Genomic DNA, 25,775 nt, shown 5'->3' with positions numbered 1-25,775 from the left:
AACCAGAAAACAGAATATTAAGATTGTATTTTTGTTTTGTTTTCAAGCAAAATTAATTTTAGTTCTTATTATAAGCCTAATACATGAAGTTGTTTTTAAAAAGACATAGAAAACTAAAAAGAAAGAAAGAATAAAGAAACAAAAGAGAAAGCAAGAAAACTATCCATTTATGATTGTATTACTTCAAAACTCCCATTATTAATATTTTGGTATTTTTACTGTCTATTTATGGGAATCATGTATTTTTCATTTTTGCGTCACACACTGAAATCAGTGCTTCATTCTGTTTTTATCACTTGTATTATGCCTTTTTACTGAGTTTGGTTTTGTTAATAGGATACTAAATTTCACAAGTAAGTGTATAAGTTTGTGGAATCTGATTTTCTTCAGGAATGAGGGGTGAAACAGAATTGTTGTTGCTTAGTCAACAAGTCCTGTCCAACTCTTTTAAGACCCCGTGGACTACAGCCCTACACGCTCCTCTGTCCATGGGATTTCCCAGGCAATAATATTGGAGTGGGTTGTCATTTCCTTCTCCAAGGGATCTTTCTGACCCAGGGATCAAACCCACGTCTCCTGCATTGGCAGGCAGATTCTTTACTACTGAGCCACTTGGGCTTCCCTCGAAGCAGAGTTACAGATAAGTTAAATTTATATCCAACTAAAAAAATATTTTAAACAGTAATTACAAAAATTTTACTCACTGAAGAATTTTAGTAACCATGCAGGCAAGTCGTTTATTTTGCATAAGAGCCACGTTGAAGCTTAATAAATCTGTTATTTGACCAAGCTCCTGAGCTAGTTAGTTGCAAAGCTAAAACATGAAAATTGGTTTCCTTCGACCAGGTAAAATCATTTCCCCTTAGAACACACTTTCTATTCCCTTATTTCTGAATCACTTAAACTTTTTCAGTAATTTAAAACTTGAAACCAAATTAACTTGTCTTAAATCTCACCTTTGCTTCATGTTTCTTTTCACCCTATAAGCTAATCGGGAAATAGAATAGCCAGGAAGAGCTGGATGAGAAAAAGAGTAGAAACTAACAATTTATAAATACCAGACCAAAACATGAAGCTAATTTCCATTTTTATAGCTAAGATTTCCCCTACATATATTTTTATATTAAGGTGAATTTATATTATTTATGCTTATGGATATTTTAAAATATTACCTAATCTATTTAGTTTATTACTTTTGTTTTACCTCTTGCACATACCATGAAAACAACTAGATTTAAATGTTAGTATAAGTTAACGTGGGTGCCTCCCAGGTGGCTCAGTGATAAAGAATCTTTCTGCCAATGCAGAAGATGTGGGTTTGATCCATGAGTCAGGAAGACCTCCTGGAGAAGGAAATGGCAACCCACTGCAGTATCCTTGCCTGGGAATTCCCATGGACAGAAGAGCCTTAAGGGCTACAGTCCATGGGGGTCTCAAAGAGTTAGACACGACTAAGGGACTGAGCACACACAAGTTAATGTGATTTCTATATTAAGATGTTAAAAGTCCTATGCACACAAATACCTTTGTTTTCAAAGAAATTTCATTTCTTTAAAAGTAAAATAGCACAGCAAGGTACTTAGGATTCTTAAATATTGAAGCATGAAACACCAATCCAAGTAAGTCCCCAAATATGACTGCCATCTACATATTATAGCAGCTCAGATATAACAATGTTCACATAAGATGTCTTATTTGCCAGAAACTTCACATCTAATTATAATGGAAGAAGGTAAAATGTGTGAAATAATCAAGCTGTTTCAAAGAGAACATGCCGGTATTTGTCATTCCTGGAAAAATGATAGAAGGATAATCCAGCAGCACACTCAGATTTTTGTTTTAAGTATTTATTTACATATGATCATACCTCAACCTTTGGAAATGCTTAATTTCTATTGATATATACAACTGCAGCAACCACTCATGGCCTTTAATTATCAAAGAATAAGAATTAAATATTTGTTTCATATTTTCTTGGTAATCATTGCCTTTAAAATTCAATCATAGGCACCTGAGAATGTTAATACTGAAATTTCAGTATTCTCCTATGTAAGTGTTAAGTTGACTTTGGAATTTGGAAATGCCATCATGAGTTTTTTTGCTTAGGTAAAAAGGTCCCTTGATCCATGTCAATAATAAAATCATTAAGGAACTAGGGATTCAAATCCTTTACCAGAAACAGGTGTGTTTCAGGACAGTTGCACATGGGAAGCCTAAAATATCAATCTCTATTTTGAGTCTGACTAACTAATAAAATATAGGTATTATTTCAAACAAATTTTTACTCTTTGAATCTTCAAAACATAAAAACAATAATTTCTGTTCCCTCTCAAGTCCTACCTTTTTCCTTTTTTTTTTTTTTTTTTTGCCATCCCTTTTACAAAGATCTTCTAACATACAAGTGAATTGACAAAGCATGTAAAGCATGTAGGTGATTTTGGGTCACAGTCATTTCATTCTGTTTGTTTGTAAACTATTTCAGTGAATAATATCTAATACATGCATTTGTTCATGGAGACTCCATACCTTGAAACTGGGGCTAAATGAAAGTGTTGATTTTCTTGGATTATATTTGATGTGAAGTTAGGATCATATTCTTTTGCTTCTTCTCCACCTTTCATTATTCTTCTTCCCATGAGAAGTCTCAGACTGTCTTTCAAAGGGATAATAAGGAGAAGAGCAATCTTACCCTTTATGATAGTAACTTCTCAGTGTTTTTTGAACATAGAATGCAACCTGTCAGTTAGTTCTGAAATGAGTTTGGTGGGTCATGTCTAGCATTTGTATTAATATACTTATAAGAAAACATTATCAGAGTGTCTCAGAAGTAGTAGAGATATTTTCCTGTTAAACAGATATTTCAATGTGTGAACATATGTGTGTGTATGTGTATGCATGCACTGGGCTGCATGAAAACTATGGTTTAACTAATTGTGATCAGAAAACTCTAATCTCCAAGTTATAGTGAATATCTTACTCTGGCTACAGCAAGAATATCCATAAAGACATAATCTTTGGTCGCTCAATTGTGTTCAACTCTTTGTGACCCTTTGGACTATAGCCTGCCAGGGTCCATGAGATTTCCCAGGCAAGAATACTGGAGTGGGTTGCCATTTCCTCCTCCAAGAAATCTTCCTGACCCAAGGATTGAACTCCACGTCTCTTGTATCACCTGCATTCCAGGCAGACTAGCAGCTGAGCCATACTGGAATGGGTCACAGTGAAATATCTGAACTTAAATACTTTGTTCAGAGCAGGCACTAATGCACCATAGTTAGAAGACCTAGTCACTCCATTCTGTCAGACAAACTCTTCGTGGATGATTATCTGAAATACTTGGCAGCAGATTTGCCCCAAGACTATAGACATACTGAAGACAGAAACCGCAGAGTGTACCGAACTCTGCAGACTATGCAGAGGAGACTGAGTGAAGTGTTATGCAAAAAAGCCACTGGATTTCCTCATCTCAGGAATCCTGCAAACATCCTCATCCTTAGTGTCAGAATCATAACACCATGAATGAGGACAAGACACGTTTTCTGAGTGTTTTCCCAGTCCTGAGCTAAATCAAACTTATTCCATGAATAAAAAGGCATATGGGGAAAATTGGATATTTTAAAAATATCCCCAGTCTGGGAATACAAGATATCCCCAGTCTTGTAAAACTTACTCTGTGTCTCCTAACAGTTGTGTCTCAATAATATGTATTCATTTCCAGGAAGTCTTCTTGAACTAATTAAAAATAGGGGCTGGCACCTTTCTTTCTTTTATCTTAAAAACCTAAGTCATTGTTTTCCTTGTGTACAAAACTCTGCTTTCAATGTATGCTGTTTTTTTTTATGTCGACTTTTCCTTTTATCATTAATACTTAACTCTCATCATTTTCTAACTTACTTTAGCTGCTGCAGTGGTTAGGGATCACGTCTTAATTTACTTCTTAGGGCATTTTGGACAGTTAAAAATGCATGTGGTGAAATTCTGTTTAGAACAGTGTCACCATTCTCTCAGAATTTTATATTTTATTTCCCCTAAATGATTTTTAAAATATTTTTCTAAGTAGGATTTTCTGCTCTGTGTATTTAATGAATTTTCTTCTATACACCTGCACAAATGTGAACAGTAAAAATGAGTACTTGGCCATTTTCCTCTTTTGCTGCCTCCAAAATCCCTATTATGCTCCCCTCTTTGGAAGGCCAAAATAGCAATGCGTCCGAGTGTTTCTCCCCTAGGAGGCTTTTCCATTTCTTTCTGTGAAAGTCTAGAGAGACAAATGCACTCTTAATGACTTGGCCTGCTGCACAGTCCCTGTCAGCAGCTTCCATTGCCCTTCTCCCTCACAAAGACAGATCCCATTACCCTGCTCACATTGGGGAGTGCGCCTCTGCTGGGATTTGAGGGTCTCCTGGGCACAGTGCAGGCCCCGGCAGCCCTGTGTGCTTAGAGGCACGCTCCACATTCACTGCAGGCCGTAGTTCCCCTTGGAGTGGGCCTCAGCTAAACTAAAACACATCTTCCTACTCTCCTGCTTCCCAGTGGTGAAGAACTCGCCTGCCAGTGCAGGAGACATAAGAAATGCAGGTTTGTTCCCTGGCCGGGAAGATCCCCTAGAGGAGGGCATGGCAACCCACTCCAGTATCTTGCCTGGGAAATCCCATGGACAGAGGAGGCTGGTGGGCTACAGTCCATGGGGTCACAGAGAGTCAGATGTGGCTAAGGCGACTTAGCATGCACACTTACCCTCTACACACATTACCTTTTTCTTTTCTGTCCCCACATTTTGTACCCCATCTTCTGTCTTCAGGCATTTCCTGTGTGTCTACATCCTAAATCCCTGAGTCTTCTAATACACTTTCTCTTGTTAGACTCTTTCTAGTCTGCTTTATGGTCTAGACCTAAGAAAGAAATCTGGAATAATCTCGAAACGGGTCAGTGTGGTGTCCATTTCGGGTATCATACCTGAATTTTTGCAAAGATCTTTCTGGAAATAGAATATTAGTGGATTGTTGAGTAATCTGGTGGTACACTGGGGAAGTTTTAATCAAGAAAATGCCTTCTATCTTTCCTATTTCTTCTTTTAATGGATTCCATAAATATATATTTTTTTCTGTGATCTTCAAGTTATCCCATGTAAATGTCTACCTCTTAATCCCATGTTTAAGACTAGGGTTTCTATATCTTTATAAACTAATAGAGTAATCTTCTCCTTACACTGTAGTGAGGAAGAAAAAAAATGACTTAATTTAAATACATAACGAGTTTGGTTTAAAGAAAAAAATAAACACCTAACGACTTGGTTCTTGTGATGAATCATATTATACACATTTATGTAGTGCTTACTAGAAACCAGATGTTTTACTTGTATTATTTTATTTAACACTCATATGAGGTAGGTCATATTAGTATGCCCATATTATGGATGAGTAACTGAGGCCACAAGGGCTAATCAAGATTCATACAGCTAAGTGTGATGAAGTCAGGTTTTGCTATAATCTGTCAATGTATTGTAGTCTATAAAAACAACAAAAAAAAACAATGAAGTCTATTACAGATGGGGACACAGCACAAGCTTTCATTGATTTGCAGATGCATACCAGCTTTGCAAATGAACACTAGCCAAAGAGAGCCTGGCTTTTATTACAGGGAGTGATACAGAATGCCAATTTTTCCTTCTTTCTTTCTCTCCCTCTCCACCCCCCTTATCCACCCTCCCTCCCCTCTCTTCCTTTCTTGCCATCTTGGCTGGCCTGTTAGAGAGGGATAAGTATGCCATTTTCTCTTCCCTCGTTCTCTCCCGCTTTCCCTCCCTCCCTTTTTCTGCCTTCCTTCTTTCCTTTCCTTCATTCTTCCCCCGAAATTCTTGGAGGCTGACAACAGTCCTTCTTGCCTGTACACTTTGGTTTTCATTCCCAAAGTGAAATAACAACCATTTTAATGACAGTCTGCTTTATTCTTCAAGTTCCTTGATTCCTCAGGTTTCTATTCATTTCCCTGGGAAGTACACCAGGAATAGGAAGAAAAATAAGAAATGTCTGCCCTCAAGGGGTTCACCCTCAGGCAGATGGCAGAAAGAAAGGGTGACGTTTAGAAGAGGTTGCCTTCTGTAAAGACTCGTGTGCTTTCTTGTCTTTGCACCAGGTACCATTTCTGTCAACACACTGCGCACGCCTTACACCGCTCCTGGCGAGAGTGAGATTCTGGACCTGGATGATGAGTTATACCTGGGGGGCTTGCCGGAAAATAAGGCTGGCCTCGTCTTCCCCACCGAGGTGTGGACTGCGCTGCTCAACTACGGCTACGTCGGCTGCATACGAGATCTGTTCATTGATGGCCAGAGCAAAGATATCCGGCAAATGGCTGAAGTTCAAAGTACTGCTGGCGTGAAGCCCTCCTGCTCAAGAGAAACAGCAAAACCGTGCCTTAGCAACCCCTGCAAAAACAACGGCATGTGCAGGGATGGGTGGAACAGATATGTCTGCGATTGTTCCGGAACAGGCTATCTTGGCAGGTCCTGTGAGAGAGGTATGATTCCAAAATCCAAGCAGCCAACTCCCCTGAGATGAAAAACGTATTCAGTGTGGACCTCATACCTTAAATGACCATTGAAATGTAATATGTGCTCTGGGGAAGTAAACTCTGCAAGCAGAGTGGCCACACGGATGCTTCACTGACAAGTCTGTATTGATTTTCAAAGGGCTTGATTCTGGGAATGCACAGCCCTTTAAGTATTTCGCAGGAATACATAGTAAGGTCCTTTGCATCCTCGAGGGTATTGGACCTAAGATGTATCATAGACAATCACTGTCTCTTTTGCCCGGTTTTTAATTTCCAGACAATAGAAAGTAAAATAAAAAAATAAAACGAATGAATCCATCTAGTGCTAATATGTAGGTCAAAAATAGCATTCAAAGCAAGCTAAGCTGTAAGTTGCAACTTCCCTGACACTGAGCCTGTTCATTTTACTTTAATCGACCTTCTCAAGGTTGAAATTTGAAGAGTAAGTTGATTTTAAACCATTTAAGTTACACTAGTATTTTCAGAAATGCACCCTAATTTCAGAGACACTTACCTTGGTCTAAGACTCAACTGATTACAAAAGGTTTCTTTACCAATTTGATATTAAGGCTTATTGTGTCTGGAAGCTCTGAATGGTTGCTTCCCTTTCCTTCTCTAGCAGAAGGCAAAGCTACATTTTTTTTTTTCCTTTTCTTCTCCCATTAGAAGGAGAATAAGGGTTAAAGGAAAAGTAAAATGTGATAGCTGCCACTGCTCATCTAGAGACCAGTCAAAAGGAAGAAATAGCAGAGCAAATAGGTAAAGTATGTTTTTTCATCGACTCAAGAGTTTCAAATAAATGCTTTAGTCACTATACTCATTGCCACTCATTTTCAACAATGGAACAAAAATCAATATGAAAAAATATTAACGAGTTATCCCATTGTCCTCTCATGTTCCAAATAACATTGCTCTCTTGGACATTTAGCCTAAAGGAACATGCCATCTATTTTTCAAGCCGTACACATCTAGTCATTTTGCCTTTGCACTCCTGAAATAGTTTAATTTAGTTAAGCTGATACTTTTTACAGAAAAAGTGGTTTTTTGTGGGTTTTTTTTTGGCAAAATCTAAAGTTGAAATGTGGCTTTGATACTTTATGTTAATGAGAGGGTTCATCAGCTTATCAGTTCTATTGATAACATTAATCACTGTAACAATCAATAATCGTAACCTAATAAATCTAATGATGATCTTAAATTACCCACCAAAATACTATCACTGTTCTGGATTTTACAATGAGATAGGTCTCTAGATAAATACATATTTTAGTCACATAGATTCATTCATTCTCCTAGTACCTAATTGCAATTCCTGCGAATAGTCATTAGAGGTTATTTGTGCATAGTTTCTTGTGTAAGGTGTGTATTCTCTGTACATTTCCCCTTCTAATTTATTTGTTTACATAGTATAGTTTTTAGAAATTGCCCAAAGGAGCCAACAACAACAAAGTGACAAAGCTTGCAAGATAAATTATAGTTAAGTATGATGTGAGATTAGGAGACCTGTGTAATTTAAGACTCTGTTTTCATTTTAATCACTCAGAGAGCTGTCACTTATTCTGATGCCTCCTGCTTAAGTGAAGCTAGAAAAGGGTATAACTGAGCTATCATACAAATTACAAAAGCCTTCAGTTAAATATGCATGGTGTACCACCCTGTGGCAGTATTCTACCACTGCATATGGCAGAAATAAGGGAAATTCTAGAGTTCCCTAAACCAGAATAAGGGAAAGGAGCTATTTATATGTTGCAATAATTAGAAGGAGGGGTGGCAAGCATATGCAGATTTGCAAATGAGAATTTAATAGCAAGTTTCATCACTGGGTTTCACCATACATTTTTAACTGACAAGTAGCTGAAATTTTCTGCAAATTTCTTTGTCTGCAGGTTGGTTGTGTATTGAGGAGAGAAAACAGTCATTTTTTGTGTTTTCTGTTTCTGAACTAACCAGTGTATTGTGAGAAGTCTTTGCTTTTCAGAATTAATTTTGCTCACATTATGGCATCTCCCAAGAACAAGAGTGAAGTGGGATGCTTGTCATGTTCACTGCCACAAAATTTGGCTGCTGTCCAGTTCCCAGCTCTGCCCTAGTTCAGTCAACACAAGATCATGTCCAGCCTTCAGGGTTTCCAGTTCCAAAGAGAGTGCTTTGACTGTGGTTCTTCGCATATACTCTGATCACATAAGGCTGTTGATCACGTAAGAGTTGACTGACAGCTCTTGAAATTTTTTTAAAAAGGCATTTTCAAAGTTTCTGTTTTACAATTATTAAGCAATAAATGTTAATTTATAAAGAAGCATGTTCAAGTCCTCAGACAGCGCTTATGGGGAATGCTGTTTCAATCACATTACAGGAAATCATTCTTCACTACATAAGCAAGAGAGTTTATAAGAAAGATCAGAGTATTTTCCGACTTAGGCAAATAAGAAAATAGTATTTTGCTTGAATGTGTATTGATCCCATAAAGAAGAGTAGCATAGAAATCATGTCCAGTTGAATGTAGATTGAGTTCAGCACCTTCTCTCCTGCTTTACATTTTGTAAATCTGAAAATTTGTGGAGACTGGTCATACAGAAATTATTTTTGGTTGTATGTACATGGTATCATCAGAGGTCTACTTTATACTTGTTTGTTAAAGCTCTACCAGATGGAGGGACAGATGTCAGAGCAATATAATTTGGCTCCCTGTCTGATTTTCATCGTTGATCACAATATGTGACTGCCTTTTGGCAAAACTGAGCACAGGTGTACACTTTAGACCGCAAGAAGGAATAACACAGAAAAGCAAATTTATCAAACTTAACGACAAGGAGGAAGGAGATAGAGGAGACAAAGTTGAAACTTTTTCTCCCTTGCTGAGAAGTGCTATATTGAAATTAGCTTCTTAAAGAACTCTTTTGTGTTCTAAGTGGTAAAGTAAGTTTACTAATGTCTAAAGGATGCTGCCAAATCACATAACCTTCAAATGTCAGAATGTTGTTTACCATGTATTTGGCAACTCTCAACTACAACCTTGTACATTTTCCATTTCTTGTCTAATTAAACGTTAACTCTAATTATGAGGAATCATTTAGGCATTCATTTGTCATTTATCAACAGTTATTTTCACATTGAGAATTGTTTAAAATGGCACTCAGAGGCAGTCGAGTTTTATTACTTTACTGTTATTTCATTCCTGCAGCTTTTCAGAGAATATTAAAGGCCAATGATACTTATTTTCTTTTTTACTTTGGATTGTATTTTATACAATGTTTCTAATCCCTTGTCAGTCATCTGTATTTCTAAAAGAATGTTCCCTCTACTTAATCTTTAATCAAATTAAGCTATATTTCATACAAGAATGAGATAATTTTAAAAAATGATAGTTGAATAATAGAGACTAAATTTACAGATTAAATAAGAGAAAACTAAAAATATTTTAGCCCTTGTATCTACATAACACCAAAGTAACTGATAATGGCTTTTAAATTTTTATTCAAACATATGTTGCTTTATAGATAGGGACAGTGATTGCGCATAAATTAGGAAGGGGTATGGTAGAGATCAAGTGTCTTTAAGATTATACTAGAAGCAGTTTTTTTTCTTCTAATGTTTATTGCAACTTTACAGTCATGCTTTATTTTTTGAGCAAATCCTACTAGATTTTCTTTAGGGAAACCTTATTGGAAAACTATGATCCATTGATAGGTATGTGATATCATGTAAACCCACCATATTTTAAGGGGATTATATTTTTTCTTCTCAGTGCTTAGGTCAATGCTTAGCCATGAGACACCTATTTTGGTAAACAGACCCCTCTCATAGAATGTCTTTTATGACATTATTATGGCTTCCAACGTAGACTTTAAGGAATATTTTGTTCACATACATCACCAAAATTAGATTCACTTACAACAGACAGAATAAATACTTAATCTCATTAGTGAATATTTACATATACATGATATCCAAATTGAAATAAGCTCTTTCACATACCTTCAGTATCCAGTCCAATCTTTAATTCAGTCCGTTTTATCAGGGCTCTGCGGTGTGCCCGGTGCACTTGGCTGATGATAGAGGAAGAAGTAGGAGGACTCAGCCTTTGCTGTAATGATATGCATACAAAAGGCCAAAGACAGATTACAGACACATAAGAAATGGTAATTTAAAAAATGCTAAGTAGATATAGAATAACTGGAGGGAGAATTAAAGGAGTGCTTGCAACAGGTATGTCTGGAGTAACACTTGATCAGAAATCTGAATGCTGAAGGAACCAGCCATATAAAGATCTGGGACCGAAACCTTTTAAGACAGAACGTGCCTCAAGTGCAAATACTTGAATGAGAGATGAAATCAGTGTGGCTGGAATTTACTAAACAAGGGAGGACATGCTAAAAAGCTGAGGCAGAGAGATGGACTGCTGATTCACACAAAACGTTATAGGTTAATAAAAGGAATACAGATTTTATTTGAACTGCAGTGGTGGGAATCTATTGGCAAAGGGGAGGGAGGTGAAGGATTAGGGGTGGGTGGGGTGGATGTGCCTAGACGAAGTAATGAAGTGATACGATCAGAATGGCTCCTTTGAAAGTTTAGCTTGGCCACTATGTGTAGGGAGAGAGAATAGAAGTAGGGAGGCCGCTGAGTGAGCGATCCTTATTGATCTATGTGAGACATGGAAGCAGAGTCTGATGTGCTGCAGTGGCACAAACTGATTGATTCAGAAGGTGGTTTGGAATTAGAGTCTACCAGACTTGCAGATTTGCAACAGATTGGACATGGCAGAGAGGGTAAGAAAGAAAGCAGAAAGGCTAAGATCTGAGTAATGGCATTAAGCCATTTACAGAGATGGAGAACACTGGAGCAGGAGCATGTTCATTGGAGCCAGAGAATTTGTTCATTATTATTAGTGTGTGTATCTTATTCAAATTGGAGACGTCAAATAAGCAATGGCTGATGGATGTCTGAGGGAGCTCAGGAGAGAAGTCAGGACTGTTTATAAGTATTAGGGAGAGTGAGCATATGAGTTGACCCAGATCCCTTAAGAGACAGAGAGAAGAGAAAGGTCCTAAGCAGGGAGCTCTGGAACCCTTACTGATTCTGGATGTGCATTCAACCCCGAGATGATAACTAATGATTGAAGTCTGTTAGAAGCAATACTTGATTTTCCTGATTTTGAGAAGATAGTCTTGCAAAACCACAGCTCCAAAATATAGTCTTAATAATAGGCATGGTTGTATCACTAAAATTAATTGCTGTCAATAGTCAAGAGAATGAGAACTTCCTAGTTTGTTTTAATTTCAGGTAGTTTTTCTTTAATCAAATAGTATCCTGAGTTATCAGAACCCATGGCAAAGCAACATGATTCATACTTGTTTCACTGTTCCACAACCATATGGTGTTTAACGTGAAGAGGTGCTGACTATTTCTTAAAGCAGTCAGTTTGAGATCAACAGTTTTGCTCTTTGCCTCTCTGTGTTTCATGCAAAATTAAGCAACTTCTCCATTAAAGCCATCTACTTTTCTTTGGTAGCACACATCCATACAAGCTCTTCAGTTCCACCCCCATCCTCACTCAGTGTTACCCAGGTACATAGTTACTGACTTTTTGGCGATAGCTTAATTTTTTCAGAACACCAGGGTGGTGCTTACAGGTAATGCTTTAAGTTACCCCTTATCTGCAAATGAACTTTAATATGAAGTTGCAGTTTGTGTCTTTGTGAAAATGAATTACCTTGTTCACCCCAGCGACTCAGAACATGTATTACCTGTTGTTTGGTAATACCAATTGTTCTTCTGTTTCTGAGCATCACCTTTGGAAAAGTGTTGACTTGATTCCTGTATTTAAGTCATAATTTTAGTGTTTCTGTTTTGATTGTATTGGGGCACAAAATTATTTTTAAAAAATGATAAAAGTAACTTTCCTTAGAATCATGGGCTTTTGAGGTAAGAAGAGGCCTTAAAGAAGCTCTAATAGCACCCTCTCATTTTACAAGTGAAGGATTCGAGCCAAGTTTAATTTCACAGAGCTGATCAGTGGCCTAGCTGTATAGAAATAAGCACAAATAGTAGCCAGTACTTCAAGCCAGGCTTGCACTATGGCTGTACACACACACACACATACACACACACACACACACACACACACACACACCACAATATGATCTCTGCTCTTGAGAAAAGATATGCATCCATGAACATGGCTAATCCTGCTTGATGAATCCTATAGATAGAAGTTGTTTTAGGTAAAGAAAGGGAAGTGCAGCCACCTCTGCTTTGAACTTTAAGAGATACTTCTCCTGTGACTTCCCTTTCCAGTTAAAAAAAAAAAATTGCTCATTTTGGAAAAAGATGAGTCGAGTTTGTGTCTTGTATTCCATATGGGAACCTTTAATAGTTCATGCTTTTCCTTTTCAAAGTTTTTATGTACTGAACTGACCCAGAGCTTTTATGTTTATTTCCCAACTATAGAAGCAACGGTTCTGAGCTATGATGGGAGTATGTTTATGAAAATCCAGCTCCCGGTGGTGATGCACACGGAGGCTGAGGATGTGTCCTTACGGTTTCGATCCCAGCGTGCATATGGCATTCTCATGGCAACCACCTCCAGAGACTCAGCCGACACCCTCCGCCTGGAGCTGGACGCAGGGCGTGTGAAACTGACGGTCAACCTAGGTAACAACTCACCTTCCCCCATTGAACTAACACTTTTCACTTTTTGTTCAGTTTTGCCTGCAAACATTTATCGAGTAGCCTGTTTGCCATGGAAAGTTAAAACACGTAATAGTCTCATCTCCATTATTTAAATTCATTTAGGTTTTGGGGACATCTTTTTATTGTTTTTATATTGTTTAACATAATTTACTGTTTTGTGGTTCCTTCCACTGAGGGTTCTTAAAAGGGAAGCCATGTGCATTAATGAGATTATTGAAAATATGAATTATTATGCTTGATGATGCCTCAAACTGAATTTCCTCTTTTTACAATGACTGACATCCTGATTGGTTATAGATAAAATCCTTTCAAATAAAATAAAAATCCACCAAGTTTGACTTGGATAGCACATGCTATAAAATGTCAAATATCTAGTTTGTGATCTAGATCAACAGTTGCTCTTTATCTATCCTTGGGCTTCTCCTTTGAACAGTTACCTTCGTGGTATCCCATCTTTTCTGTTTGGAAATCCTGTGTGGTGATATTTTGCTATCAAACAACAATCCACAACCCTTCAATGCCCAAAGTCTGCGGCCCTCAGCAAGCAGCCATGAGAACACTAAAAACACAGACTCGTCCACAGAAAAATAATGCTTTCCTGCTTAATTGTAGCATTCAGAAAGAGTCACTACAGTAAAACCTCACCAAACTGGATAAAACCTAGGGGAAAATCAGGCCAAATTAAGAAAAAGTATGAATTGTAGACTAAAAAAAATAATGTAAGCATATTTGTTTTCAAATACATTAAAAAAACACAAATTAGTAGCTCAAAAAATCTTAAGGAAAGGTCTTACAAGGCTAATGTCAATGGGTGGTTAAGAATTATCCATAATTAGCACATTGTTTCACGGAAGTTGCTCCAACAGTGTACTTGAAATCAGTTTTCTTTCCGAACCTGGCCTTTCACAATTTGTTTCATTTTTTTCAGACAATCTCTGCTCATAGCAAATGAAGAATTACAAATGTTCTGCCCAATAAGTTTCAATATTATAATTAACTCCAAATAATAGGAGTACAATTTAATGAGGTTTTACTGTATTTCCTGGAAATAATGAACACACACAATAATGAATAGGCAGAAAGAGAAAAATAAAATACAAGACTACATAGATTTACAAAAAGTGTAGCAAAATGTGATGAGGTATGGCATTTGTGAAAACCCCACATATATCAAACTGTGCTGGGCAGAATAGTAGCTCATAAAATATAAAATTATTTCATTAGTAGTTTGTTGCATACAATTACATTCAATTAATATTAAGTTTAAAAGTCCAGTAATAAGGTTGTTTTTCTTTTTACTGAACACATACTTTTTTACTCTTCTGTTAGAGTTCCCTCTAGTGACAATGATAGGTTACTACAAGCCCATCAAAATTGCCTAGTTTCAGTAAAGGGGCTATTAGCCGGAGGAGGTGAACACACTCATGGGAATTTTCTAACAGCAAAGCATTCTGTGGAAAGAGTTGTGTAGATGCTGATCCTTGGCTGTTTGCAACCACTTTTCTGATGCGGTTGACGACACATGACAAACTCAGCTATATGGAAACAGAATCTAGGTTTGTATTTTTCATGTTCCCCAAAGGCATTAAATACAACAGCCAAATCCAAAAAATATTTATCTACATATAAAACAAACATAAAACACCCCACATGGTCCTTTAAAGATAACCCTTATAATCTATGCTATTCAGATCAAACATTCCATTCTTGGGGAATCTGCTTTTATATAAGAAGAAAGTATAAGAATATAAAAATTAACAGCATGGCGTGCTGCGATTCATGGGGTCACAAAGAGTCGGACACAACTGAGTGACTGAACTGAACTGAACTAAATAACCATGAAACTTATTACATAGAGATAACATAGTTAGCTCCTAACAGAGGAATAGACCCATGCGCTCCGGGAATGACATTACTCCTTAGCCACTAGAGTTTCTAAAGGAAACAAAGTGTTTATTTCCTTCTCCAATTAATACAAGGCATGGAATCCAGCTAACTCCTGGCTGTTTACCTTTTTTTGTCCAAGTAAGTAATAGTAGCAACAGCCACAACAATAATAATAAATACATTAGAGTGAAATAATAATTTCAGCTAGCTCTGCATTTGACCACCACAATTCTAAACCATTCTGTTGGCCTTTGCGGGATAATAGATTTTGGAGGTCCAAGATGTCTGAGCCTAGCTGAGCTTGCACTGTTCCCCATTGTGACGGAGCACTTTTTAATTAAATTGAAAACAGTGATTTGTTCTTTCACAGATGGGGAGAAAGCTGCAGCCAGTCTAAGCCAAGCATCTTTGACAGTTAACAATTCTTTATTTCACTTAGATTTGTCACCATGTAGCTTTGTTTGAGTTGGCCATTTTAAAAAAAATTCTTCTCCCGTTGATTCCAATGGTGAAGTTTTATAACAAAGAATCTGGGTTCTAGAAGTATGTAAAGAATAAATGATATGGAGTGGCCATATTTGCATGTGTCTGTCCCCGGAAGGGTGGACTGTGATTTTATTGGATGTCTGCAGCTATTACCTTGAAGGATAAATTTTCATTTTTCATCTATTCTTCCCCATCTAGATTGTATCAGGATTAACTGTAATTCCAGTAAGTGCCTATTCAAAATTTTTAAAATGTTATTCCTCCATTATGATGTAGCTAGTGAAGAAAAACAAAAGAAAAAGCAAGAGAAAGTTGATTATAAAACTCATGAGTTCACTTTTGAAATACACCAGTCCATCATCTGGGTTGTAAAAATTCATTTTGAAATCTGTCCAGCTGAAGACGTTCCTGCTGCAGTTCCTACCTCTAAGTGGGAAAAAGAGGCGAGAAATATCCTGTAGCAGAAGGTACCAACACCTCTGTAGACCTGTGGATAAAGCTGACAGCATTTGTATTTTGGTAAATCTTGGACTCCAGTAGTTCTCTCTTCATAACCAAATTAGGATAAAATGCTGTGAGTCTTAATTTCCTTCACTTTTTGTTTTCATCTCTTAAATCAAACATAGAAAAAAATCCCTTTCATTTGAAAGTTACTATTGAACTCTTCTAAATTCAACTAAAGTTTTACATTGAAAAATGTGTATTTTTCCAAGTTTTATATATATATATGTACATATATATATATTCATAAAATGACTTATCTAAAGAGTTTTTCTGGTTTACTGAGAGTATTTACATAATGAATTTTTACATCCTAATCATATATCTGCAAAAATAACCAAAACCCTTCAAATCTGTGATATGCATGCCAAGTGATGAGATAGAAAAGATGCATGGACTGAGTTTTTTTTTTAATTGGGACTAGAGAACTTGAAAGGATGTAAGGACTGTGATTTTATTTTGAGTTATAGCATTATCTTGAGTGAATTTATTTACATAAATATTTAGATTTTTCTTTTCCAGGTTTTGCTGACCACATTAAGGAATCTCTTCCAATATAAAAAAGTTGTTAGCTACTTAACTAAAATGGTTCTAACAAGCTTCTAATCTTTCATTGTCCCATTCAGTAAAATATATATATATTTTATATCCTTGGAAAATGCTGAATGTGAGTTGATGGAATGTACTCCCAAAACCTTTGGCTATGTATCCAAATGGCAGTAAGTCATCCTCTGAGGAACAAAATGATGGTCTTCAGCTTACAAAAGCAATAAGCTTATAAAGCATGCTTCTGATAACTCAGATTTGCCTTTAAATATTTTAATATTCATTTTAAAGGAGCATAAAAGACTGTCTTTCCAATCATAACAATAAAAAGGTGACAGAATCATGATTGGTAAAAAAAAAAAAAAAAAAAAATTAAGCTGTAAAACTGTCATATAAGGCATTAAAATGGAGAAGGCAATGACAACCCACTCCAGTATGCTTGCCTGGAAAATCCCATGGACCGGGGAGCCTGGTGGGCTGCCGTCTGTGGGGTCGCATAGAGTTCTACATGACTGAAGTGACTTAGCAGCAGCAACAAGGCATTAAAAATCATCTCAAATAGACTCTAGTTCCTGAACTAATCTCTCAGAGCTCTCACACAAGTGACATTTTTTCAAATATTCATTATCTCCTTTCAAACTCCGTGTCTACCACACTCTGAAAAGAAGCACAGTTTTACCAATCTGATACCATGATCCAGCTTGCTTTCACCTCTGGATGGTAAATACAGGCAAAGTAACAACTCACAAAACCCTTTCCCGAGGCCAGATTTGTGACTCAAGGCAGCTGTAGATGTTCTGGATGCTTCCTGGATCTTAGAAAATCCATGTGAGGAAACTATTCTTTCTAGACTTCTGCTTTATTTTTATTTGTATTAGGTATGCAGTAATACATGAGTTTTTAGATTTACAAAATGTGGGTACATAAACTCTAGTATTTAATGGAAATCGCCCCATCAAATGTGCTTCTGTGTTCTCTAGCTCTATCATTTTAAAATACATGTTTATGGTCTAATTACCCTTGTTAGATATTTTTCTCTATTTGGCTCTTTATTATAAGACTGATACTAAGTATAATATTTGATATTTCACAAAATAATACTTTTGAGGACAAAGGTCTTTGATGGTTAGTGGATTTTCTCCCCTTTTAAAGATAATATCTTACCCTTAATTTTACTTGAATTAAACCAATGATTATGAGCTTTCCGTGCATACTGTGGACAGGACTGCAAATATCTTAACTTGACAGCAGTCACTGGAAAGAACATTCAGTGATCAGGTAATGTTTTTATTTCCTTTGCCTTTGTTTTATATGGGGAATAATGGGCAGATATACCCAGAACTCCAAGTTTCATCAAGAAATCCTGTTATTACTCAACTTTGAGGATAGGGAGGAATTTACATTTTAAATAATGCAAATCTAGCTCACAGTGATTAATAAGCAGAGATTTCCACCTGGACTGTATTTCATAACAAAATATAAATAAAATACTTGTATCTCAGTATAACTTGTAGTTTAATGAAAGACTGATTTATTGCATTTATCCTCTGCAAGCCATGAGTTTGTCTGAAACTGAAATGTACCTTTACTAACTCACAAACTTATACCACCACCATCTAAAAATTACACGACACCTAAGATATCAGCTGTGTTGTGAGCTTAATATGCAATATCTCAGCTGATATTTTTAAGACAATTTCCACAGGAAATATACATACGGTAACAAAAATTATCATACTTTGAGAATTAATAGTAAATGATGTCATTAATTTTGAAAGGGAATCTCTCATTTCTCTACACTAATACAGAGTTGCTCTGCTGTTTCCTATAGTCACTCCATCCCTTTTAATCCTCTCTTCCCTCAGTTTATGGCAGGTGTTACTTCATATGGAAAAGGAAATACATATACCGTCAGATTCTCCAGTCTTTGCTACTGAAGAATAGGTATTAGGTGAGGAGGGAGGAAGGTCTAGCTGTGGTGCATGTATTCAGACCTGCAGGACTACAAGATGGCAGATATATTTCTTTTTCAGCCCTTCCTGTGTCAGTAGTTTAGATGCATCAATGCATTCTTCCACAGACAGGCCGAGCAAAGTCTTTTGTTAAGGTTCTTTAGAGAAAAGGCTGATTTGAATTTCAGCAACCATCTCTGTCAAACTCTTTGTTGCCACCATCCCTCCCTCTCCTAATAGGAAGAGCTGTCAAGAATTTTTAAATGGAAGGAAATAGCCCATTTTTATTTAAAAATAAAAAGCTTATTTTCATGTGTGAAGAGGGTTTTTTTTTTTTTTAAAGAACCATCTCTGTGAATAGCATTCACGTCAGTGTCAAAATGTATGCTTTGATCTCTCTGATTACAAATGGAATGTCTCTGCACACAATCCCAGACCAGACTCAGTTCTTTGATGTCCATTAGCTTATTTCATTGCTAAGATATGTTTGTTATCTACAGCTGGGTATTAGATTAGGTCAGTATTTGAAAATTTATGGAAGGGAAGGCGAACACAGAAGTGTATTATATCTACAGTCCTCCATTCTCATCTAGCCAGGATAGTCAGATTATTCTTGTCTCTTCAGTCAACTCCAATATGGAGAACCACAATCTACCATCATAAAATAATTTTATATGGAAGTTGCTAAGAGAACCACCATCTTTTATTGAGATATTGTCTTCCCTGGACAGTGAAACTTACTTCAGTAAAGGTAGATGGGAAAGGACTGTAGAGTCACATTCTTTTAACATAAAGAACAATTATTTGATTAATGAAAAAAAGGTCTGGTTATAAATGATTTTACACAAATCATTATATATTATAGAGATATACACTAGTAACAAGTTATTACTAAAAGAGGCCAAGTCAGACAGAATAGTGCTTTGTGACTATCATATTATTTGCATGAAAGGTGAGTGTATGAGGGTCTCTTCCCTAGCCCATAGTGTTAATTGACCTAAGTGTTTTAAAAAGTGTAAAGAGTACAAAACAGAATTTCTACTCCCTGTGAAATTTTCTCAAATGCATTATTAGTAGAGTTTGTAGTATTATTATAATAGAAATGACATTGGTTTTATCCTGCATTTTCTTTGTCTGCCAAAGCTTGAGATAGAGTGACCAAGAGAGTCTCAGTTTCAAATTTGCTGCCCAATTATCAACACATCCAAACTCATTAGGCTATGTGTTTCTTTTTTTTTCTGATAATTTGGGATCTGTAGTGGTATATTGCATGTTTTAATAGTCTCAGTTTTTTTTCTTTTTCTCTTCTTTTAGTAACCTTACAAGTTGTTAGTGTTATAATCTTTGAAGGTTTAAATACATTGAAAATTTGAAAACTAAACTTGCTCCTATCAACTATAAGTGAGTCCTAGTTGTCATATAAATAACTACTTTAAATATGTAGCAGATGCAATGAGGATTTTGTGATTTTTGTTTTTGTTGGTGTTGTCTTTCCCCCCCTTTTTTTTTTGTCTTTTCAAGTCAACGATTTAAGCATGGAATATCCTTCTTGCCCACAGAAAGATTTGTGGCCACCTCTGAATTCATATAAACATGCATTTTAATAAAACCATGATCTTTGATGTTTATTTTGCTTGTTTATATATTTTTGTTTATTTAATCCTTATACATGGGTCTCTTCTGCCCACCTGCTTTTTCTTCCTACCAAGATTTACTCATCTTACTTTTCCATTTCCAATGTTGTTTACTCTTGTTTCCATCTTCTTGTTTTCTTACAAAAATAAAAGCTCTGTGGGGTGAAAAAAAAATCCCAGCAGGCAGAACTTCCAGCTATGTTTGGCTTCTTACAGAAAATGATTTATTTAAGACACAGAGATAATAAAATTGGAGATGGTGTTAATGTGGGCAGAGTGTCAAGGGTTGAAGTTCAGCTTCTTTTTTTGGCAGTTCATTGTCTAAGGATTGCAAAGAAAGAAAATCTAAGGCCAAGTACTTAACCTCACTTTTGACTTGGATATAGTGAAGAAATGCCCTGAGTAATGTGTTATTGGAAAACGTACTATGATGGATGCCCAGAGTGGATAATAAGATCTTTGTATTATCATTTTATTACCAGAATGAAAAGATCAACTGGATATTAGTTATCACCAATTTTTTTATATAGATAAAAATGGAAAGCAATAAAAGAATGCAAAATGTCAACCAGTGGCACTTAAGCCATATTAGATTGCTTTGATCAGGCTGCCACTTGGCAGACTACTTAAAAAGATATGAGGGAATTTCAGGAGGCTGACTCTTGTTAACATGAAACAAATATTCAGTTCAGAGCAGCTGCCTGGTGCCTGAAGAGCAGAGAACTGCAAAAGGAGCCTCTGTCTCTGCCTCCACACAACCATCCTTGATTTGAAGAGTTCCATCAATCACTGCTTCTCACTGATCAGTGCTGTCCATCCACCTAGGATAGGAGCTGCTCAAGGAATAAAGGAAGATAAATATATACATACAGAAAAGGGCAGGTTTTTTGTTTGTTTGTTTTTCATTGCTGTTATTTGTAAAGCTTAAAGTATATATGATTGAAAGGAAAAGAATGTTTATGAATGATTTTCAACAAAAATATAAGAGAATTTACATATAAAATAAAGAGACCATAGATTTCTAATGAAAAACAAATAACTCAAAGAAGCAAAAGCTGAGTCTTTTTCTTAAGGCCCATTGTGTAGGCAGTGTCTTTAGAAAAATATCAAAATTGGAATACAATTTAAGGAAAGCCCATTTGAATTATCCACTCTTAATATTAAAGATAATCATAAAGAGTGCACATTTAATGACTACATAGATTGTGCAAAATCATTGTATGAGAGCTTGGTAAGTGGAAGACTTGGGTCTATTTTAGTGAACAGTTAATTGGCTTATTGCTTACATGCAAATATAAAATGCTTCAGTGTTTTAAACAATTGCTCTTTTGGTGCAGGTTAAGAATTCATCATGAAATCAGTCTCAGTTATTAATTTCTTCAGTTGAACATCTCCTTATTACTATGGCAAATGGCTGTGCTCAAAGAAATGCAGAATTCCAGATTTGTGTTAACCAAATTCATCAAATTCTCTTTCATTGTTGAAAGTTAGCGTTGTAACTATGGCCACAGTAGAAATTGTCAGAAAAGCCTATAATGTTTCAGAAGAAACATTCTGAACTTGATATTTCCCTTGCTAAGTCGCTTCAGTTGTGTCCAACTCTGTGCAACCCCAGAGACGGCAGCCCACCAGGCTCCCCCATCCCTTGGATTTTCCAGGCAAGAATACTGGAGTGGGGTGCCATTTCCTTCTCCAATGCATGAAAGTGAAAAGTGAAAGTGAAGTCGCTCAGTCGTGTCCGACTCTTAGCGACCCCATGGACTGCAGCCCACCAGGCTCCTCCGTCCATTGGATGTTTCCCTTGGCTTCTGGGAAAAGGAAATTTTCTTTTCTACCACAAAATGTCACAGATTGTGAGACCACAACTTGTTGATCACAGGTTCCTGTTGTGCTGTTAGAGAGCTGCTTTCTAAAACATTTGCCATTTCCTTCATAGGTTAGAATTTCACCTTGTTTTTGTTTGTTTTTTGATAGGGAGGTAGCATTTTAGCAAGCTATTATTGATCCCCAAAATTGAACGTAAAAATATGAATTAGACATTGCTAGCTAGTATTAAGGTTTTTTTTCTCTTAATCTAGCCAGTCTCATTGTGAGATATATGATTAGAAGTTCATTTATTTTAAAGAAAAAAATAATTGTTTGTTTGTATTTGGAGCATATTTTTTTACTTATGTGCCTCTATGATTCAGGTCCATAGGTTGTTAATCCTAAAGGCTCAGAAAGAATAAAAAGTACTCAAAACTTCTGTTTAAAATAACCTCTAATCCTTAGGACAGCCTTAATGTTCAGTGATGATACAAAGTGCCATGGCAAATAACTCATTTTACAAGTGTAGATTTGTAAAATATATTAATATTTTATATATTAATACATTGCAATTTAACAAATATATTGCAGTTTTTCAAGTTTTGCCTTCCTAATCTTTTTCAAAAGAAAGCCATTAACAATTTATACTTCAATTACTTACCTATCAAAAGATATGGAAACAAATAATATAATCATGGATTTCAATTCCTCATTTAGTCGCTAGATAGAAATTATGTATCTGCCAACTGCTAAAGTGGATGCATAATTTAAAAGACATTTTGTCCACTTAACCATATATCAGACATGATTAATATAAGCCTTCAAGCTGAGCTTTGTTTAGTTTCCTCTCTTCTTTACTCACTTGCTTCTGCTTGGTCATAGCTTCTACTTTTTCGGGTCTTCTGCTTCCCATGGTGTCTCCTACCTCATGGTTATTTGTCCACTGCCTCCTCCTGTGCATGCTTTTTTTTTTTTTTTTGCTGCTCCTTAAACTGTTGACTAAATGTATGCTATGTATTCAAACTTCCCTAGAATGAGAATCTAGTGGATTCATTATATATCCTTGGTCTGTTGAGCAGAGCTTTCAAGTCATGTCACCTCATAAGCCACTGACCAGACTTTAACTTTGGGGGAAGATGCCCACTGGTGATCCAATAAAGTGTCCTCAGAGAAGGGGGCCACAGAGTCAGTCAGTATATGCACCTCCAGGGTAATGTAGGAGCAGTGGGCTTTCCCCACAAACATCTCTTCTTCAGGCTGTCTGATTAACAATGTTTTGACTTTAACCATGAAATACCCTTGAGGATTATAATTTCTTCAACACATTACTGACAAATGGTACATAAGTCAAGGGAGCAAGGCTCTTTAAATCAGGGGGAAATGTATGGAACCATAAAAAAGTTGGAGATTGAAATATTCAGGTCTTATCCATTTCTCTTACTTGTGACCAATGGGAACAAAGAGCAAGGTGGGTAAGAAGTACATTATGAAAACCATTTCCCAAATATAAAGTAAGAAATTCTAAGAATATTTCAATTACTGTTACTTTTATTGTACTTAGTATTGGATTGTTCTTTGTTATTTGTTCTTTGAATGCATCATTCATACAGTTGTGAGTATTTTTCACCCTCCCATCACCCTTCCCAGGAGGTCAGTCTAAATATAAGACTTGAAATATTTTATGAACAGTACTATTGAAATAAATATGTTATATGTGTTTCTTTAAAAATATAGGGTCATGGTGTGCAAATGTTTTACAACAGTTTTTTCTTTTTTACTTCAACAATATACTGAAAATATATTAATATGTCCAGTTTGTGAATATAACAAGCAGTACTAAAAAATCTGATCCATTGCTTATTTCAGATTTTATACTGAAGTAATATGAAGCAGATCGAGGTCACTGAGACAGCTGAAGAACAATAAAATAGGGAAAAACCATATATGTACAAAAATAAATTCTATCATGATTCATCAGAAACCTCAAAGCAATCATATGAACACTGATCAGAAGCATCTGTTAGCAAGATCTTGAAAAACAAACTAGATTGGAATACTGTAAATGAAAAGATACTTTGCACTGGTATAAGTTATTATCAGTGACACTAACTCACTCAAATGAAAACCTAACTAAAGTAATCTTAGTGTAGCAAGACTGACGAGGAGCAAGCACACAAATATAACATTTCTTCTAGCAGCTGGCTGACCAGCTCCAGGGAACCTCCAAACACTCTCTCCTGAGATTAACCAAATTAATCTGGTATAAGATTTAATTGCTAATAGCCATTGCTATGGGTGGGCAAGCACCATCTTAGAATAGCTCCTGTTTAGTAAGGCGTGATGTTCATTTCAGAAGACTTTGTCCCAACTTCAAACAAAGGAGTAATCCAGTATTTTACCAATTACTAAAACAAATGGTCAAATAGAATCATAGCACTCAAATTAGTGACTAAAAGTTAGCTGGATAAATAAGCTAATTATCAGTACAATAAAAGAAAAATTAAATTTAGTTCTATTTGTTATTGAAATAATAAAATTCAAAATAAAGAATTCAGGAAATCATTATATTAATACTTTGAAAACAGTTTATATTATCATTCTAATTTTTACTTGATAGATGAGTGAACCATCATGTATCATTTGTTCATAGCTTTCTTTGGGGCATTCACTGAGGAAAAAAAGAAAAAATGGATCAAAACAAATGAGACACTATAGTTCAAAAATCCTAAAGACATATTATCTTTTATCATATTCCTGAGAATCATTTGCTTTTTTTAAAAAAATAGATATTGTAATGTTTACCACAAATAGTGAAAGCTAGATTTTCAAGCATTGTTATGATTTCCTAGTGAAAAGAAAAGGAACAAAAACTTAAAGACAGAAACTTAGCTTTTTATTTTTTCCTAATGTGCTTCTTATTCTGGGAGAAAGTTTTTACAAGAATGCACCCAAAATATTGAGTGACAGCAAAATTTTATTAGGTCAGTCTCACATTTAATGATATTCATAGTGTTAATAGTCTATAATATTAGTGTTAGTAATAATATTATAGTATTAAATTATTCCTTTAATGTTACAGAAATGTACATTCTTCTTGATCTTCTCATAAAAATAAATTCTGTACCAGTGCTGTATTTGGATTAGAAATTATTTAATTTTAGCATCTTTGCATTTGTCATTGCAATTCATGGCTTTGTTTATGAGATGTCAAATTGAATATTTGTAAATTTCAAACTGCACAATATTTGTATGCTTTTTCATTTTTGTTTTCATTCAGATAGTTTGGCATTGTATAGGAATTGCATAAGACTTGTTTAAATTTCTGTTAATGTAAATCAATATAATCCTTTTCTTCTCATGTTACACCAAGGCTCAGTATATTTTCAGTTTAAAATGCTTACTTAAAATCATATTAACTGTTTAGTACTTAATTTTATACATGCAGATTATCCTATAATGTGATAAGCTTTTCTTGGAAATGGCCTTTTTTTCTTAAAATAAAGTCACAGTCCAGAATTTTCCTTTCATTATAGTAGGTTTATTTTATTATGCTTCTTCCTAAACCAGTCCCTTGAGCTAGATTAGATTTAAAAAGAGCTCTTTTAAAACATTATTTTAGTAATATATAATTTGTGTTCATTTTTTACTGTGTTGTAGTTATATTCTTAAAAGATAAATTGTATTTCTTAAAATGTATGTTTTTACATTGAAAATGATT

General features: G+C 35.6%; 1 protein-coding gene across 19 annotated transcripts in view; it reads left to right on the top strand.

Moving 5' to 3' along the window:
* The window catches only part of NRXN1 (neurexin 1), a 1,211,037-nt gene that overhangs the window by 555,946 nt on the left and 629,316 nt on the right, over nt 1–25,775 (top strand). For 15 of the 19 annotated variants that reach the window (XM_040224802.1, XM_040224806.1, XM_040224800.1 and 12 more), the window contains 3 exons: nt 6,136–6,519; nt 13,003–13,206; nt 15,817–15,843. In XM_040224802.1, coding sequence (XP_040080736.1) covers nt 6,136–6,519; nt 13,003–13,206; nt 15,817–15,843 — 615 coding nt within the window. The remainder of the gene's footprint in view (nt 1–6,135; nt 6,520–13,002; nt 13,207–15,816; nt 15,844–25,775) is intronic. The other 4 variants (XM_040224817.1, XM_040224810.1, XM_040224805.1 and 1 more) reach the window with 1 other exon arrangement.

The sequence above is a fragment of the Oryx dammah genome, unplaced genomic scaffold (genome assembly GCF_014754425.2).
Source record: "Oryx dammah isolate SB20612 unplaced genomic scaffold, SCBI_Odam_1.1 HiC_scaffold_25, whole genome shotgun sequence".
NCBI classification, from domain to species: Eukaryota; Metazoa; Chordata; class Mammalia; order Artiodactyla; family Bovidae; genus Oryx; species Oryx dammah.
This window is presented reverse-complemented; position numbering and strand designations above follow the sequence as displayed.